The following is a 19,919-nucleotide window of genomic DNA, read 5'->3' as shown; positions in this document are numbered from 1 at the left end:
GAAAATGTTGGTTTTAGCACTAAAAAATAAAGGAACATGTCTTTACCGAATGAGCATGTTTTTGAAAATGGGGCTTTATTTGTTATTTAGTTCAACTTGGGTTGATAATTTTTCTGTTTCTGCACTATTGTATTTGTGAAACGTAATGATGTTGAAAGATGATTAACAGCTTATCCTTCAGAATTAAACAGCACTTCGTTGTGTGGCTTCTCTTTTGTTCTTGCATTTTGTCCTGTGTCTCTGTGACTTTTTATTGAAACTTTAATTGAATATTTAGAGTCTAAAGGCTGCTGTCATCTTTACTCTTTGCAGATGAGACCATGGTGATTAATGTGTTCTGTGGTGTAGTTTCTGGAGTTTTGTCATCCTCTTTGGCTAATCCCACTGATGTTCTAAAGGTAAGTAAAAGCAAAATTAAATATAGCTGCAAGCAGCAATTATGGGGCCAAGCACCGAAATGGCAAGCATTGAACAGCATTAACCACAACCCAAAGATCACATATGACATAAAGCACTAACACACACAACATTACACATCGCCTCAGGATCGATTTGAACCTACAACTTTGTTCAACAGGTCACTGCACCACAGAGCCACAAACACTGACAGTCACCAAAAGGACATACCAAGCATAGAGCAATCACAGTGTAGTCACCATAATCAACTTCGTATTCATGTAACTTTACAACAAAATGAAAATAAAAATTTAATTGGAGAAAAGCCTAGCAGTCATTTAGTAAGCACAATGCAAAGATCTCCATAACAACAGAAATTTTAACTGCGTAATTTGTCAAGGTGGGGATTTGAACCCAGGACCTTTGAACTACAGTCCAGTACATTAACACACTGAGCCACTCAGCTAACATGCTCAAAGAGACACTGCAAGGATAGAGTCAGCACACAAGTGTGGATTATCTTTTGAACTATAAGTGGCGCTATCTCAAAACTGCTCAGGTATGCTCAGGACATGTTTATGATGCATAAACATTTTCTTTTAAATCTGACAATGCTTTAAAAAAAAAAAAAATATATATACACTATATTGCCAAAAGTATTCGCTCACCCATCCAAATAATTGAATTCAGGTGTTCCAATCACTTCCATGGCCACAGGTGTATAAAATGAAGCACCTAGGCATGTAGACTGCTTCTACAAACATTTGTGAAAGAATGGGCCGCTCTCAGGAGCTCAGTGAATTCCAGCGTGGTACTGTGATAGGATGCCACCTGTGCAACAAGTCCAGTCGTGAAATTTCCTCGCTACTAAATATTCCACAGTCAACTGTCAGTGGTATTATAACAAAGTGGAAGCGATTGGGAATGACAGCAACTCAGCCACGAAGTGGTAGGCCACGTAAAATGACAGAGCGGGGTCAGCGGATGCTGAGGCGCATAGTGCACAGAGGTCGCCAACTTTCTGCAGAGTCAATCGCTACAGACCTCCAAAGTTCATGTGGCCTTCAGATTAGCTAAAGAACAGTGCGTAGAGAGCTTCATGGAATGGGTTTCCATGGCCGAGCAGCTGCATCCAAGCCATACATCACAAAGTGCAATGCAAAGCGTCGGATGCAGTGGTGTAAAGCACGCCGCCACTGGACTCTAGAGCAGTGGAGACGCGTTCTCTGGAGTGACGAATCACGCTTCTCCATCTGGCAATCTGATGGATGAGTCTGGGTTTGGCGGTTGCCAGGAGAACGGTACTTGTCTGACTGCATTGTGCCAACTGTGAAGTTTGGTGGAAGGGGGATTATGGTGTGGGGTTGTTTTTCAGGAGCTGGGCTTGGCCCCTTAGTTCCAGTGAAAGGAACTCTGAATGCTTCAGCATACCAAGAGATTTTGGACAATTCCATGCTCCCAACTTTGTGGGAACAGTTTGGGGATGGCCCCTTCCTGTTCCAACATGACTGCGCACCAGTGCACAAAGCAAGGTCCATAAAGACATGGATGAGCGAGTTTGGTGTGGAAGAACTTGACTGGCCTGCACAGAGTCCTGACCTCAACCCGATAGAGCACCTTTGGGATGAATTAGAGCGAAGACTGCGAGCCAGGCCTTCTCGTCCAACATCAGTGTCTGACCTCACAAATGCGCTTCTGGAAGAATGGTCAAAAATTCCCATAAACACATTCCTAATCCTTGTGGAAAGCCTTCCCAGAAGAGTTGAAGCTGTTATAGCTGCAAAGCGTGGGCCGACGTCATATTAAACCCTAAGGATTAAGAATGGGATGTCACTTAAGTTCATATGCGTCTAAAGGCAGATGAGCGAATACTTCTGGCAATATAGTATATATATATATATATATATATATATATATATATATATATATATATATATATCACTTTTTAATAAAATTCAATGTGGTGGAGGGACAGTATGGCTGACATGAGAAAAATTGGTATTGTTGAAATCCACATGACCTAAGGAATCCATACACACCCCATGACTTTAGGACATACGGTTCAAAAGTTACGGGAAAAATGTTTAAATTTTTTACATCTTTTAACCCATAAAAAAAGCTGTCTCCAAACTTTGCATGTATGCTCAGATCATGGTCCTGATAAAGCATACAAAGTTTCGTTTTGATGGGACAAACCTTTGCTGAGATACAGCCTCACATCCAGTTTTACATCGACCTTGTTAACTTTATGTTGCCATAACTTTTAAACAAAGGCGAAAATCTAAATTCTTTACTATAATTTCTTTGCGGCACAGTCTGGAGATTATTTTGAGCCATTGTTTGGAAAAATCGGACAAAGTTTGAAGGATGTGAAACTTTTAAACTAAATATCATTATACAAGATGGCATCTACTGTAGTATATGGGGGTTCCTTTGAAACAGTAAGAGGTGAGTAATCAGACAAAAAATTTTGTTTCTAGGACAAACGGTTAAAAAAAATACACGCAAAAGAAAATTACATTTTTGGAGTGTTGGTGGTGCTATGGAGTTTGTCATAGAGGTCCCAAATTTGCTATGGGGACTGTTCATGACCACCCTTTTCTGTGTGCCAGATTTTACCATTTTCCTACGAACGGTTCCATGGGCTGCAGTAGACTCCCATTGGGAGGAAGAATAAATATAGCTTCAAGCAGCCATTACGGGGCCAAGCACCAGCATGGCAACCGCTGCACAACCCAAAGATTTCTCGGAGCAAACACAGATCATGTCGCCCCAGAACAGATTTGAAACCACGACTTTCTGTTCTAGAGTTCAGTGTGCTATCCATTACACTTCTCAGCCACAGAATTGCAAGTCAACAAAGGGACATAGCGAACTTAGTGGAATTACAACCGAGCACAGCTGTTACCATGATCAACTTTATATTCATATAACGTTTCAACAAAGAGGAAAATAAAAATGTGCTTGGGGAAATGCCCAGCAACCATTCAGTAAACGGAATTCAAAATCTCCAACACGGCAAGCATTACAACACATTGCAAGAATATGACATACAAAGCAACCCTACACTACTTCACAAGTCACCAAAACAGTTAGAGAAACAGAAAAGTTTCACAGGTGCACATACCAAGCTGAGAGTCAGCAGGTTTTAAATGTAAAAAGTATTCAAAAGTGTGGAGTACTGATTTGGCTGATATCAAACACAGCAGAAAGAAGAACAGGCTGGTCATAATGTATTTTGCAAATACTAAAAATTTTGCAAGTTGCACCTAGCTGGTCTTGAACCAGCAACCTTTCAATCACCACATCAAATAGGTATGGTGCATCATAGCATTGGGCTGCAGGTGTTACAGTTGCTGAAGAGACATACAAAGCTGAGAGACAGCAAGTTTAAAAAAAAAAAAAAAAAATATTCAAAATGGTGAAGAGTTAAAATGGCTGATATCAAACACGGCAGAAAGAACAGACTGGTTGTGATGCATTTAACTGATTAGAATGCTAGCTGATTAGCATGTTAAACTGTTGTTGCCCTACAGAAAGCATTGTGACCAAATAGCCTTATAAGACAGAAAACTCAACAGTTAGCTAATCGATTAGCATGCTAAGCTGTCATAGCATGTAGCATGATAACTATGCTAAACAGACCATGGTCTTTTGAACTACATGTGATGCTCTCCAAACTTCTCAATCCTTTCAAAATATATCACTCCTCTATATATCAGAACAACAATAATAAGACAAAGTCTCCAGTACAATATAACATCAACTCTAACACTGGTCGCCCTGGGAATCAAACCTACAACTTTTCAAACTATAAATTAGTGCTTTAACACACTGAGCCACTCAGTTGACATGCCTATTCAGTGGCAAAGAGACTTCCTGAGGTTAGAGTCAGCACTCAAATGTAGGTTATCTTTTGAACTATAGGTGGTGCTGTATCCAAAAACTGCTCAAGTATCATCAGGACATGATGTTGATGATGCATACCAATTTTCTTTGAAATCCGACAATACGGGCCAAAAAACCATTTCACAATTCTTGACCCATAGGTGGCACTGTCGCGAAACTCTGCATGTGCCCTCAGACTGTGGTCCTCATGAGACATGCTAAGTTTTGTTTTGATTGGACGCAGCGTTGCCGAGATACAGCCTCAAATCCTTTTTCACAACCACCTTATTAACTATGTGTTTGCATAACTTTTCAACAGATTCAAAAATCAGAATTCTGTATTCATTCTGAGCAGCTCGGTCTGGAGATTATTTGAGACATTTTGTGTGCAAATCAGGCAAAGTTTGAAGGAGCAGAAGTGGAAAAAACAATGAATTACATAATCCAAGATGGCAGCCACTGTATTGTAAGGAGTCCATTGAAATTATCTGGAGGAGAGTAATCGGACAAACCAAGAATTGTCTCTTGGACAAATGGTTCAAAAGATACGCACTAAAGAAAATTGCATTTTTGACATAGTGGTGGTGCTATAGAGTATGTCCTAGAGACCTAATAAAATTTTCCTGTGTATGGTTCATAGACTCCCATTGGGGAGGAATAATAATAATATTAACGGATACAATAGGTGCCACGGCACCTTCGGTGCTTGGCCCCTAATAATACTAATGAAAACAATAGTTGCCAGAGCACCTTGATGCCTAATAATACTACTGGATACAAAAGAGTCTACGCACCTTCGGTGCTTGGTCCCTAAATATTGAGCATAAGCCAGTGATGGCTAAAATTCTAGAACAAATATGCAAAACTTATAAACATACACATTTTTTTTCTTATAAGATCACATCTATTCGGGTTTATTTATGTGGTTTTAACCCTTCAAGCTCAGACTGGCCCACAGAGCCAAAAAAATATTAAAATATCAATAACTATCAATAAATATAAATTACCAACACACAATAGGTATCCTTTTAAAGCTTAGAATCTGTACATTAAAATGCATGTTGGCGTTATGACCAAAACTAAACAAGTGCTTTTGAAATTTGCACACAATTCAGAAGTGTTCCATTTTGATACTTTTATTAATAATTTTGCACTGTACATACGTATTAATCTGATCAAATAGCCATGTGTCATATGTCCTTGGAAAGCTCTCAAATAGTAGAATACAACTAGTCTATTTGTTTTACTTGCAGACAAAAATTTAGCGAGTAATAGCTAAGTATATATCTTTGACATACTGTACGTTACATGTAAACAGGTGTTGCTTATAAGCCATGTTTTCACTTATAACTTAACATAAATAAACAGTAAACAGAACATAAAATATCATTACTTAGAGGAGGGGATTCCCATTAAAACGAGCCCACACACAATGTAATCGGATGCATAGATCATAAGATAATCCACACAAAGCAGAATGTGTGCACAGCACATAATGTGGTATCTGGCTAAAAAAAACATTTGCTTTCCTGGATCAGATGACTGCATCGGAAATGATGTAGTACGTTGTCCAATCATAAACCAATTGTATTAGGATTCAGACTGTTGCAACCAGAGGTGAAAGTCATCCAAATATGGACAGAGAGCATTGTTCACTCTAATTATATAAGGCCAACAAGAGATGGCGCCAAGTACATGACACAGACTCAATGATGGCTCAAATGACACCGAATGGAACTGAATGAGATCTCGTTACTCATGACTCCATGTATTAGAGAGCATACCTTTAGTCATTGTATTAGCATGTGTAATTAGTTCTTATGTACAATTATGTTTTTTTTTTTTTTTTTCTTTTGTGTTTTTTTTTTTGGAGAGGCTTTTGAACACTAGGATAAATTATTATTGTACTATCAAGTCAAGTCATTTTTATTTGTATAGCACTTTACACAACACATAATTTCATAGCAGCTTTATAGAAAATTACAGAAAAAGAAGCTGTAATGTCTTAGAGCAGGGGTACTTAATAGGCGGACTCCAGTCTGGATCCAGACCGAAGAACTATTTGATCCGGACCGAGATCTAAATCTTTGTGCTAGTTATCTGACACCTGGCTAAGTGATTGTGTAAGCATACGTGTATATGCGCGCAGAGTGGGAATGGTGCGTTCAGTGTGTGTCCAGCACTACTCCCTCATTCCTGTTCTCCGCGCATTGACTCTCTCCCCGTTATAGGCATGAGGCACCACATGAAGCCTGATTTACTGTACATAGTTGCAGGCACGGTTATTTTAACAATAGTTGCGGAGACCCCGCTACAGATACTGCCATTTTTCACTTAAACGCACTGTAGAAAACAAAAATTAAGCAAAGTGAAACTATCATTATCTGTCGATATGTGATTCAGATGGTTCATCTAAGCCAGGTTTGTGTCAGGAAGTCTAAATTTAGCTTCATTAATCAGCATGTTAGGAGCCTTTTTTATAATAAAGAGACAGATTTTTGTTCTAATTTTGTGAAAATTAATCAGAGATGTCATGGATGGCAAGAAAAAGCCTATTTATACTTAAATTAAGCAAACAGTATTTTAATGCTTCACTGTTATGTAAATTGTTTGTTAGTAAATTCTCACTTCAAGGAAAATATAAAAATGGTCAATTCAGACATTTTTATACATTTTTCTCTCAGGGGACACCCCTGAACCCCCATACAGTATTTTTTATCTGTCAAAAGGCCTCCTATGTCCCTTAAACATACTATATATTCTGAATGTAATAATATTTAAACACAAAAACTGGACTGCTGTTTTTCAGCTTCAAAACAAACTGTTGATCTTATCTTTTAATATTCATATCCAAGTGCCCTCGACTGATGAAGTCTTGATGAAACATTTTAATCCTTTGGTAGAAGATACATCAGACCCCACTACTTAGCTGTCTCTGGGCCCCCAGTGTCCTCATCCCTGCCCAGTTTTGAAGAGACTATTTTGACTGTTTAGGATTTATTTATTTTGTTTCTTTACAAACTATTGCTGCCAACGTGGCAAGTTAAAATTTAAAACTTTTCAAAAATATACAGTATATTATATAATTTCATAACCATATGACTACTGACTCCATGTAAGCTATGTATTATTATCCGTACCTTTACTGGGAAGGAAATGTAGAGGCTGGACCTCCTGGAACTTTAATTGAATACCCCTGTCTTAGAGTCATAATAGTGCGGTTTAATAAAAAACATTATTGTTAATTGTGCCTTTAAAATAAGTAAATAATATTTGTATTTCGACCCCCAGTGAGCAAGCTGAAGGCGATCGTGGCAAGGAACACAAAACTCCATAAGATGTTGGTTAACGGAGAAACACAACCTTGGGGGAAACCAGGCTCACTGTGGGGGCCAGTTCCCCTCTGGCTAAACAACATGAATATAATATCAATATTTATTATTTATGTGTAGTATAAGTCATAGTTTAAAAGCCTGGAAAAGTCAGGGAAATGTCTTTATTGGACATAATATTTCCCAGTTAAGCTCAGCTATAAAAATCCATTGGCTAGAAATAGCTCTTATGCATGCAGTCTCAATTAAATGATTTACAATCTTTCTCCAGTGATCACAGACAACTGGGGAAAACTCCTATAAATTAACAAAGTGTGTGGGAACCCTGATATACATAAAACTGAGTCAAACATATTTGAAAACAGATTTGACATCGTCTTTTCTAACTTTTTGTTTGTTTGAACACACAAGAGTTTTGTTTTATCTGATGTTCTGTTATTTCCTTTGGTTTTGTTCTCAGATCAGAATGCAAGCTCAAGGCAGTCTGTTACAAGGCAGTATGATGTCTAACTTCATCAACATTTACCAGACAGAAGGCACTCGAGGCCTGTGGAGGGTGAGTGCTTGACTCGTTTTCCACATCTTTGATGAGATTTTAGAGTATGTGTGGTCAGAATTACTCCTTTGTATTTCAACTTCTTAACAAAACTAGACGTTGAGTCAACATTTGAGCTTTACGATCAACCAATATTTTTATTTCAGGGTGTCATTCCCACAGCACAAAGAGCAGCCATTGTGGTGGGTGTGGAGCTACCGGTCTATGACATCACCAAAAAGCACCTGATCCTTTCAGGCCTGATGGGAGACACGGTTTTCACACATTTCATGTGAGCTTCTCTAGACCAGTACTTTGTGTTCATATACAATTTGGTCCCAGTTTCAATGTAATTACAAACCCAACCAGTGTTCGGCCGAAGTGGATTTTTCAAAATACGATACTGATTTCTAAAGAGCAGGGTAGTAGATGGCGATATACTGCAGAATACAATTAAATGGCTGCATATGAGATGTATGCAACACTTGTACACAATATTTAGTCAAATTCATTAAAAAATATTTATCCATGTGCATGGCTGTTGGTAGATTTTGAAATTTTCATGATCTAAATTTCAAGTAATCAATTACTCATTTCTTATGTGTTAGAGTACTCAACTACAAAATTACTCTAAATGCCCATTCCTAGTAACAACGGTGGTAAAGGTGTGGGCTTTTGTGTGGATTTTCTCACATTTTTCTTCCCAATTTGGAATGCCCAATTCCCAATGTGCTTTCAGTCCTCGTGGTGGCGTAGTGACTCGCCTCAATCCAGGTGGCAGAGGACGAATCTCAGTTGCCTCCGAGACGTCAACTGTGCATCTTATCACGTGGCTTGTTGAGCGCGTTAACATGGAGACATAGCGCGTGTGGAGGCTTCACGCTATTCTCCGCGGCATCCACGCACAACTCACCACACGCCCCACCGAGAGTGAACCACATTAGAGCAACCACGAGGAGGTTGCCCCATGTGACTCTACCCTCCCTAGCAACCGGGCCAATTTGGTTGCTCAGGAGACCTGGATGGAGTCACTCAGCACACCCTGGATTCGAACTTGCAACTCCAGGGGTGGTAGTCAGCGTCTTTACTCGCTGAGCTACTCATGCCCCCTGTGGTAAAGGTGTTTACATGCAATGTGAAATCAGGGTAATTGGCAAAAATCTTCCTGTGTGAATCAGTTTATGCTTAAACCATTTATGACCTTAACTCAATAAAGGAAAGACATTCAAGGCATTTACATGACCTTACACATTGTTGGCTTATTAAGGATAATCAGTGTAAGATCATGCATGTAAACACACTCACCGATGGAGGGAACAAAATGTAAAAATCCGTTATTACATTGACATCATAACGAACCTGACCCATATTATTTCCTCTGTTTATTCAGTTCCAGTTTCACATGTGGTCTGGCAGGGGCTCTGGCCTCCAACCCAGTGGACGTTGTGAGGACACGTATGATGAACCAGCGTGTGCTTGCTGGTAACCCTCTGTACAAAGGTACCCTAGACGGACTCATGCAGACCTGGAGAAATGAGGGCTTCTTTGCTCTTTATAAAGGCTTCTGGCCCAACTGGCTGCGTCTGGGGCCCTGGAATATCATTGTATCCTTTAGCAACGAAATATCTGTTTGTTAACTTTGTATTTAAAAATAGCGTCCTAGTTTTTTTTTTTGGTGTTTGCATAGTCTAACCACTAGAGGTCAGCACATTGCAACAGGAAGTTTGGAACATTACTGCAAGACACATTGCAGTCATTAAAAAACAAGACATTTATACCAATATTCTTTATTTTTTTTATAATACAGATTACCTTGAATGTTAATGTTTCATTTGACAGAAGTTACCAAAATGTAAATGTTTAAAATTATTTTGCTGTCAAATTCATATACATAGAAATGTTGTTACAAAACTAAAATTAAGTAAAAGAATTGAAATGGTAAATTTGGGAAAGATAGTGAAGGAAAAAGGATCTAACAAGTGCCCAGTATACATAGGAAAACTGTTTTAACAGCATCCCAGGTATGTGTGTGGATAAATTATACACAACCCAAATACAGTTTACCTGTTATTCTTAACTTAAATTTCAGTTCTTCATCACATTTGAGCAGCTGAAGAAGCTTCCATTGTAGTTGAGTGAATCTGTGACTCTTCGCTGGACTGTGTGCGCGTAAATGCAAGGCTTCTGTTGTTAAGCATTCACCGTCCCATCTCCATCACTCACCTGTATGTTTATTTAAGAGCTTGTTTTATTTTGGTTCTCATTTGTATTTGTACATATTTGACATTTTAAGACACTCCTTTTTGCACCATTATTCCTTGAAGTCCTGGCAGCTATCTCATCTGTCAGCGCTAATGCTTAGAAGCCCAGTGGAGTTACAATAATGTATGCTTGGCCAGCTTGTAGCCACACAGGTGTACATTTGAGGGAAAGGGCTATATGTTAAACTGGAATCCACCAGGCACTGTTTGTTGCCTCTGGCTTGGGAGTTTGGCATCTTTTTGTGCATAGCATATACTGAATTTTACTGAAGACTGGTCCGCTGGATGGGAATGTAGAAGGAGCAGTAGTTTAGTGTTTAATTAAACACTGCTTGTGAAAGGAAGCAGAAGCTGTTTCATATAAGAACCCATAGAAATATTTGAGGTCAACACACACCAAATTAGGCTTAAAAGCTTTTAAATGACAAGGGTATAAATTAGTTATGGCTTCAATAACAGGAATGCCCTTTTGGATTATGCATACAGTGCAGACGTGATTGGTTGTCTGTGTTGCAAACCATGAATATTGTATCTTTGAACACCATGTGCACAAAAAGTGTTGTTCCCTCCATATTCGAAATTTCAAAGACCTCTTTATGGTGTCGAAGACCTCTGTGATATTGCACAAGATATGTACTGTTTTTTTTGTTTTCTGTGATATCTTTATTGCCATTTACATGTGCATGTGTGTTTGTATGTAGAGTGTGAGTGGTTGTGTTCAGTGAAACACATGCAAAATGTCAAATATTTTGGCAGGCGTCAAAGTGTGTAAGTACTGCTACTGTACGATAGAATAAAATATTAGCATATACAAAGTTTTTTGGTTTAAATCAGACTTTGTGAAAAAAGGGTGGGATGCATTTTGGGTGCTTGCCTTATTGCCAAAGTGTACATGTATTGAACCAGAACTATATTGTTGTTGCTACATTGTGAGTTTTCAAAAGTGATGCATTATTATTATTGGGTAAGTACTGTTATATATTCATTACTGTTTGACATCAATATTTCAAGCCTTATCACTTGCTTTAATATGTATGCCTTCGTCCGATCTGTTTATGCTTCCTGATGTGCTAGTCAAATTGAATAATTATACTTAAACATTTCAGCTATGATTTATAGTGAGCCCTTGTGAACACTTGTAACATGCTCATTAATAAATCAAACTGTACTGTACACTTCTAAGCAAACATTAAGTCTTGCGATTTGCATAAAGAAATAGTTCACCCAAAAATGTAAATTCTGTCGTTTACTTAATAATTACCCTCATGTTGTCCATATGACTTTCTTCCATGGCACGCAAAAGATGATGTTAGGTTTTTTTTGGATGTTAGGTTTCTTTTTCCATACAATTAAATTAACTGAGTGAGGCTGGCATGCTGCCCAAAAAGGCTGTCAAATTAAAATTTGAAATCAAATATTCGTTGAATAAAAAAAAAAAAATCACATTCAAATGCTTAAATGGTGCTTTCAAATTCTGAATGTGTGCCAAGCACTGATGATAACCTAGGTACTGTTCAGACCGATCACGGCATCTACAAAACACAGCATTCCTTCACAAGACACTTAAAAAACAGCAAGATGCAAAGCAACAGTCAAAAACATCAGTCTGGTGCATGTTGACACAAACCATTGAAAAATGGTGACACAAAAAGGTGTTCGGTGTGATTTACCCCTTAGGTGGAGGTCTTTGGCTGTTGCGTCTTGCAGCATAAGCAATGCATTTTAAAAACACTATTTCAAATTGAAAGGAGTTTTTGCAAGGAGTTTAGATTCATTGCGCCCTTTTGTGTGACTTTGGAGACAATATTGATTAAAAAAATCTGAGAAGGTTATAGCTGCAGGCCAAAAAAGAGGCGGGAGCTCCAAACCGCCATTAAAGATATAGAGAGACCCTAACCTAACTCTTTCCCTATCCTTAACTGTGAGTGGAAGTGACGCCCCCATTTGGAGTAACCATGCCCCTTCTGGAGGAACCCCACCCTCTTTTGGAGATTCGGCCCCCATTTGGAGGTCTCCGGCCTGCAGTTATACCTACTTGTTTTTCCCCCTAACTGAAATAATGGCTTAAAAATGTTAATCTAATTTGAATTTTGGTAATATTTTTCTTATTAACAATTTTTTATTGATTTACTTATTGAAAAGAGAAAAACAAAACATAAACACTACAGTTCAAAAGTTTAGGGTCACTTATTCTTTATTTGTATTTATTTTTTTTTTTCCCCCCCACACTTTAGAATAATTGTAAAGTCATCACAACTATGGAATAATAGAAATGGAAATTTGGGAATTATGTTGTGACTAAAAAAATCCAAAATAAATCAAAACTGTGTTATATTTTAGCATCTTCAAAGTGGCCACACTTTGCCTCGATTTTACAGAAATGTACTCTTGGCATTTCTCAACCAACTTCTTGAGGTATCACCCTGGGATGCTTTTTAAACAGTATTGAAGGAGTTCCCATCTATATGCTGGGCACTTAGTGGCTGCTTTTCTTAATTATTCGGTCCAAGTCATCCATTTCAAAAACATTTTTTTTATTATAAAATTTTAGTTTTGTAATTAAATTATGTTGGCACAATTATATTTTTGTCTACAAAGCTAATTTCAAACATTTAAGCATACGCCTTCAGGTCAAAAGGTTTTTTTAGATCATGAGAAACATTTCAGGCAAGTGACCCCAAACTTTTGAACGGTAGTGATAATAAGAATCAACAATTAACCACCACTATCACCCCTCCCAATCCCCAACCCCACCCTGGCCCCCAACAACATCCCAGTGGTCGTACATGATTATAGACACACAAAAATATAAAAAATAACAATCACACATCCAGCAACATCAGATATCCGCCCCATTTCTCCATAAACAAATTCAATTTCCCTAGTCTTCTAAATGACTCTTCTTCAAAGGCCACCACCCTCCCCATCTCCGAGCACCACTCCTGAAATGAGGGCGCTCCAGCTGACCTCCAACCTGTTAAAAGAATCTGTCTGGCGATCATGACGCTGGTTAGGACCCAACTCTTTATGTGTCTGTTCTCAACATCGATGACCGCCCCATTGCCCAGAATACAGAGTCTGGGGCAAAATGAAACCCGAGTGCCCAGTACATCACACACAAGACTCTGAACCTTCAACCAAAATTCCTGGATCTTAACACGCCCCCAAAAGACATGGGTTATTTCTCCATCCTCAGATTGGCATCGCCAGCAGATGGGTGTGTCTTTAAAACCAAGCCTATACAATCTAGAGGGGGTCCAAAAGAATCGATGTAAAATCTTGAATTGCATAAGGCACACCCTTACATCTCTAGATGCAAACTTGACACTTTTTAGAATCCTAGCCCACTCTCCCTCCTCCAATACCAAGTTTAAATCTTTCTCCCATAATCTCTTGAGAAAATTTGAAGCTCCATCCCCCAGACTCTGAATTAGCAGGGAGTAATACACTGATGCCTCATGACCTTTTCCAAAAGCAGTAATCACCACTCCCAGAGTATCTGCCGCTTTAGGGGGGTGTATGCTACTCCCAAAAATAGTACAGAGCAGGTGGCGCAGCTGTAAATACCTAAAGAACTGAGATCTTGGAATCCCAAAATGTTGAACCAGATTTTCAAAGGATCTCAACACTCCGCTCTCATATAGGCCACTGAGTGTATTAACCTCCCTCACAATCCACTCTGAACAGCAGAAAGGGGACTTATTATACATAATTTGGGCCATAAGCTCGAGGCAACATTTAAATAAATGTCCGAATTAAACACTCTCGACACTTTTGTCCATACCGAGTGTAAATGCGAGATAACGGGGTGTAATTTAACTTCTCCGGATAGTTTGATAGAAAGGCTTTGCAATGGTGAAGTAGGGGCAAGAACTTCCTGTTCAATACAAAACCAGGGAGGGGCTCTCTCAGGTGGAAGTGACCAGTGAGCCAAATATCTGAGACTGAATGCATAATAAAACAAAATCTTGTTTAGGCCTAGCCCACCTTTGTCAATCGGCCAATGCAGCTTACTGAAATGTAATCTGGGATGTTTCCCATTCCAAATGAAGGACTTCGCTATGCTATCAAATTGCTTGAAATAAGTGAGGGGGGCATCTATAGGGAGGGACTGTAGTAGGTAGTTGAATTTTGGAATACAGTTCATTTTAATAACATTAATCTTCCCAGTCATCGATAAATGTAATGAAGCCCACCTGCCCACATCGCTCAAACCTTTTATTAAAGGGTCAAAATTAACTCTAAATAAATCACACAAATTTGCTGGGAATAAAATACCCAAATACTTAATGCCCTGTTTGGGCCACTGAAAGGCACCTGGCTGAAAAGCTATTATTGGGCAGTACGCTGTCAGAGCCAAAGCTTCAGATTTAGACCAGTTTACTCTGTATCCTGAGAACTTAGAAAAGGAATGAATAATTCTGTGAAGGCAAGGCATAGATCTAGAAGGGTCAGAGACTAGTAATAAAATATCTGCGTGAAGCAGAAGTTTATGTGCCACACCTCCTGCCATCACCCGTGGAAAATCATCCTCTTTTCTTATCATGGCTGCTAATGGTTCCAGGGCAAGACAGAACAATAATGGGGAAAGAGGGCAACCCTGCCGGGTGCCCCTATCCAGAGTAAAATAATCTGAAATTAATCCATTTATTTGTACCGCCGCTACCGGGTGTCTATAAAGTAACTTAATCCATCCAACAAAAGTATTCCCGAACCCGTATATTTCCAAAATCTTAAAAAGATAATCCCATTCTACCATATCATACACCTTTTCGGCATCAAGTGAGATGGCCGCGACCAGAGTTTGATCATTCGCCACTGACCACATAATATTGATGAAACGCCTAATGTTATCAGAAGAGCTGCGGCCCCGACTAAACCCCACCTGATCTGTATGTATAAGAGATGTCATAATCGGTTAGCCAGAATTTTTGACAATATTTTGACATCTAGCTGGATCAGGGAAATTGGATGTTAATTCTTACACTCGCTTGGATCTTTGTCCCTTTTAAGAATCAGACTGATCTGGGCTTGTGTTGTGGTTGGCGGAAGCTTTCCATTCTTTAATGATTCCTTGTAAACTTCTAACAAAAGCGGAGCCAGTTCTGTAACATAAGATCTAAAAAATTTCAGTGGCAAAACCATCTGGCCCCGGAGCTAATTACCTCGCCAAGGTTATCTCAGAATCAAGAGAATTTTTTTGCTCAGTTCGTCAGTTTAGGGAGTTCTAATGGTTCCACAAAGTTTCTAAAATCTTTATCAGTAGACGAAGATGTGGAACTATAAAGATCAAGATCTTAAAAAGCATTATTAATATCAATGGCTGAGGTAAATATTTCACCACCAGCTGATTTCACTGAGGGAATGGTAGAAAAAGACTCTCTCTGCTTTATATATCTAGCCAAAAGTTTCCATGCCTTTTCCCCTGACTCAAAGTATGACAGTCTTGCCCTGAATAGCCAAAACTTCACCTTCCATGACAAAATAGTATTATATCTGTATTTTCAATTGGGTCAATTCTCTGAGGCCATCAGACGACATTCGGCGCTTCAGCTCTGCCTCGGCACTTTTAATATTTCCTTCCAACTCCACGAGTTCTCGTGCTTTGGATTTTTTGATGAATGAGGCATACTGTATGATCCGACCCCTAAGAACCGCTTTAAGTGCCTCCCAAGCCATGACCAGTTGGTCTCCATATAAACATTGATTTATAACATTTGTTGGAATTCAGGATTTTGCAAAAGGGATACATTAAAGTGGCAACTATATGATTTCTTTTTCTCCATATGTGGCAACACCTCTAAACTCACCAGGGTGTGATCTGAGACTAAGATGTTTCCAACTGAGCAATCCACTACAGATGAAATGAGGGACTTATATATATATATATAAAAATCTATTCTAGAATAAATCTTAAGGACTGATGAAAAAAATTGATAGTCCATACTAGATGGGTTCAAAAATCTCCTAATATCTGTAAGACAAAGATTTTTTACACATCATGAGAAGCGTCAGTGTTGCTTTAGGGGGCTTTCACACTTTTGCTTCTCTATGATCAAGGATTGAGTCCATCAACAGATTAAAGTCTCCTCCCAATATTATATCATAAGGGGTGCCAGCGGCTTGTAACATCCCTTCAAGATCTATAAAAAAGCCCTGATCATCATCGTTAGGTGCGTAAATATTAGCCAAAATCAACCTTTGCCTCTGAATTTCTGCTAAAACAATAATGACTCATTCTAATAATGAGTCATTAACCTGTGAGACATTTGAATTGTAGATGTTTACTTATCAATGTAATGACTCCTCTGCTCTTACTTGAGCCAGCACTAAAGAAAACATGTCCACCTCATATCTTCCCAAATTTTTCAGCTTCCTGTGGGGAAAGATGCATTTCTTGAAGAAACACAATATCATATTTCTTAAGTTTAAGAAAAGAAATAACCTTCTTTTTATGGGGTGCCTCAACCCATTCACATTCCACGTGGAGAGAGACAATCCACTCATATGAACATTTGATATTTTGACATATTAGAAAAAATAGATTGTGTCAAAAACAAAATTATAAAGACCACATTCCAACATTAGAGCACCAACAAACCCCAAACTTCCCCAGAACAACAAAAAAAAAAAAAAAAAAAACTGAAAAAAGAAAAATGTGTGCATTAACCCCGTGCATGACAGCGCCAACTGGCGTCCATCCCTCTAAACTCAAACAGTCCATGTATGCCTACGAGAGCCCCCATGACAACTTTGCCATCGGATTGCTCAAGTCTGTTGCTTCTATACAAATTTTGTGAGACAGAATTACACAACAGAAAATAATCAATAAAACAAACTCCAGCCAATAGGCGGGATAAACACAAAGATGTGTAGGTTCATCCACATAACTGTTCCGAAGGTGTGTTCCTCCACAAAACAAACTCCAGCCGCTAGGTGGAACCAGCACAAAAAGAAACAAAAAAGGCACCCAGTTTCCTAGGAGAGTGAAGTGAATGTTCAGTGAGTCAGACTTGGGTGTTACATGAGTGCAAAAAATGCCCTAATCACTCCAATGTTTTGCAAGAAATATTCCACAGAACAAACTCCAACCAATAAGAGGCGTAAGAACAAAGAACGTGCAGATTCATCTAAAACTGTCCCGAAGGAGTGTTTTATTTTTGTTTTTTTTTCAGGAGTGTTACTGCACAAAACATACTCCAGCCACTAGGCAGAACCAGCACAAAAAGAAACAAAGAAGGTGCTCAGTTCCTCGGATGAATAAGTGAATGTTCAGTGAGTCAGGTCCACTTGGCTGCATAGAAAGTATCAAACAATGACCTACTCATTCCATTGACTTTATGAAGGACATTGCTTGCTGTGGGCATGAAAATATTTCGCGGCCATCCTTAGTATCTATTCTCAATTTGGCCGGGAGAAAGCCTTCCTTTCCAAGAAAGCCTTCCTTTACTCCTCGCCTCGCGTAACACGAGATCTTTATTGGATAATCTCAGAAATTTGGCCAGAATTGATAAGGGCCTGTCTCCCTCAGTGGATCTCTGAGCCGGAACCCTGTGAGCTTGCTCGATTTCCAGCTTATGGCCTGAGTTCGTCTAGGAATTTCACCATATCTTGGCATTCTTCGTTCTCAGGAATTCCAACAATTCTGACGTTGTTTCGCCGGCTACGATTCTCTAAGTCTTCCAACTTTTCCAAAACACGCTCCAAGTCTATCTTAGTCGCTAGTGGGTTAGCAGCTAATTCCTTCTCCGATGACTTCAGATAATCGATCCGTTTCTCAACGTCTGACACTCTTGTAACCACCTCAGAGAATTTTGTCTCCATGGCAGTGATCGATCGACATATTACAGCAATATCCTCCGAGTCAGCTACGACCTTCGCCAGCATTGCCGACATGCTCGACATTTGATGCTGAATCTCTCCCGCCGCACCGTCCAAACCGAGTCCCCGGTCTGCGGCCCTGTCAGGGTTATCAGCTTGAGCAGGTAAGTGTCTTTTAATGCCTCCAGAGCCCGAGGATTTTGAATTCTTTGACATATTGTCTTCATAGAACAGTTATGGATCAGGGTGTATAGAGTCTCACAGGTTTATCACATAAAAAGTATTAAAACTAGCAAAGTGTGCAGAGCTCACCGTTCAGACGTCCGAACTTTGCATAGCGCCACATGACTGGCCAATTTTGGTAATATTAAAGTAAAAAATTTGTTTCTCAGCTCTGTTGACAGCCCTTCTGCCCAACATCTCCTTTTATGTTCCACTGAAGAAAAAAAAAAAAATCATAAGGGTTTGAAACAACATGATTAATTTTCATTTTGGGGTGAACTATCCCTTTAGGTTATATAGGCAAACTGTTGTTCATATGACTAAAAGGTTGAGATTAAGGCGTCCTGTTTAGTATACCTGCTTCCAGTTCTTTCTCAAACTTTGGCTTCTGCTGGATTGGTGACTACAGCATGGTGCATGATATGTTCCTCTCTGAGTAACTTGTGAAAATGCTTATTTCCATGTGTAGGAAAGACCAAAAACCACATTAATCCATGTGCCAGTATTTTCACTTTAATGTACTTTTAGCCTGCTACCGGATCAAGCTCGAGAACCTCAAAGTCTCTGCTATTATGTTCTTATTTTCATTATTTGCTATTTATTTTGCTTTGCAGATATTCAATTACTATTTTTTATTTTTTTTTTTTAATTCAGAAGATTTTATTTACACCTTTTTATATTTCTAAATGAATAGACAGTTCACTAGAGGTACTTTGTGTTAGATGTAATTTAAAAAAAAAAATTATGAAGGTTTTCAAATGTAAGGTACAGTATGATGAATGTTCAGACTGCACAATGTTGTATATTGAGGAAAACAACTCAGCTTGACAACTGACATGGCATAATGTGTTACCCATACTTGATATGTTAAGCATCTAGAACTATTCTTTGACTAACCAAATTTGATAAATTAGATTGTGAAAATGTGCAGTTTTCAATGGAAATGTTTTATATTTACTTCACAAAAGGAGAGTTTGGAATCAGATTATGAAAATCAGATTATATCATAATGTCTTAAATTCCCATCGTTTGTTTGCTTTATGCATGCACTTTTTTTATGCTGCATTGTACGCCATTTTGCTAGATTATTTGTCTGCTTGCAGTTGCCTTGTGATTTCTTTGTGACCCGCACTTTGGTTAAGAGTCTTTTGTGAACACATTATTTATTATGATCTGCTGCTTGAAGAAATAATAAATTGTATTAAGAATGACCTTTTTGTTGATTAGTTTTTCATTATGCTTTGTCTGATGTAAGTGTGCACCCTGACAATAAAAAACAATGTTCACTGAATGTTGGTTGATTTTAATAGCTCTTGTTCACTTGAATTTAGCTTTTAATAGGCACTGGTGTTCATAATAGAGACTCACACTTGCTTAGCATGATAACATAATTGGGTTCTACTGGTGTAGTATCCTTATGTAGTAAGAAAATTATCCCTGGACATGTAGGCTACCATTGTAGGA

At 38.7% G+C, this 19,919-nt stretch overlaps 1 protein-coding gene across 2 annotated transcripts in view; it reads left to right on the top strand.

Moving 5' to 3' along the window:
- Positions 1 to 19,666, top strand: part of LOC127429320 (brain mitochondrial carrier protein 1-like) — a 31,470-nt gene extending 11,804 nt beyond the window's left edge. For both annotated transcript variants that reach the window (XM_051678284.1, XM_051678285.1), the window contains exons 5-9: positions 313 to 398; positions 8,077 to 8,172; positions 8,319 to 8,443; positions 9,542 to 9,755; positions 10,241 to 19,666. In XM_051678284.1, the coding sequence (XP_051534244.1) occupies positions 313 to 398; positions 8,077 to 8,172; positions 8,319 to 8,443; positions 9,542 to 9,755; positions 10,241 to 10,282 (563 nt within the window). In that variant the 3' untranslated portion in view covers positions 10,283 to 19,666. The remainder of the gene's footprint in view (positions 1 to 312; positions 399 to 8,076; positions 8,173 to 8,318; positions 8,444 to 9,541; positions 9,756 to 10,240) is intronic.
- The last annotated feature ends 253 nt before the right edge of the window (positions 19,667 to 19,919 follow it).

Source organism: Myxocyprinus asiaticus, chromosome 38 (assembly GCF_019703515.2).
Source record: "Myxocyprinus asiaticus isolate MX2 ecotype Aquarium Trade chromosome 38, UBuf_Myxa_2, whole genome shotgun sequence".
In the NCBI taxonomy this organism is placed as follows: domain Eukaryota; kingdom Metazoa; phylum Chordata; class Actinopteri; order Cypriniformes; family Catostomidae; genus Myxocyprinus; species Myxocyprinus asiaticus.
The sequence above is the reverse complement of the archived record's forward strand: the minus strand, read 5'-3'. Positions and strand labels throughout refer to the sequence as shown.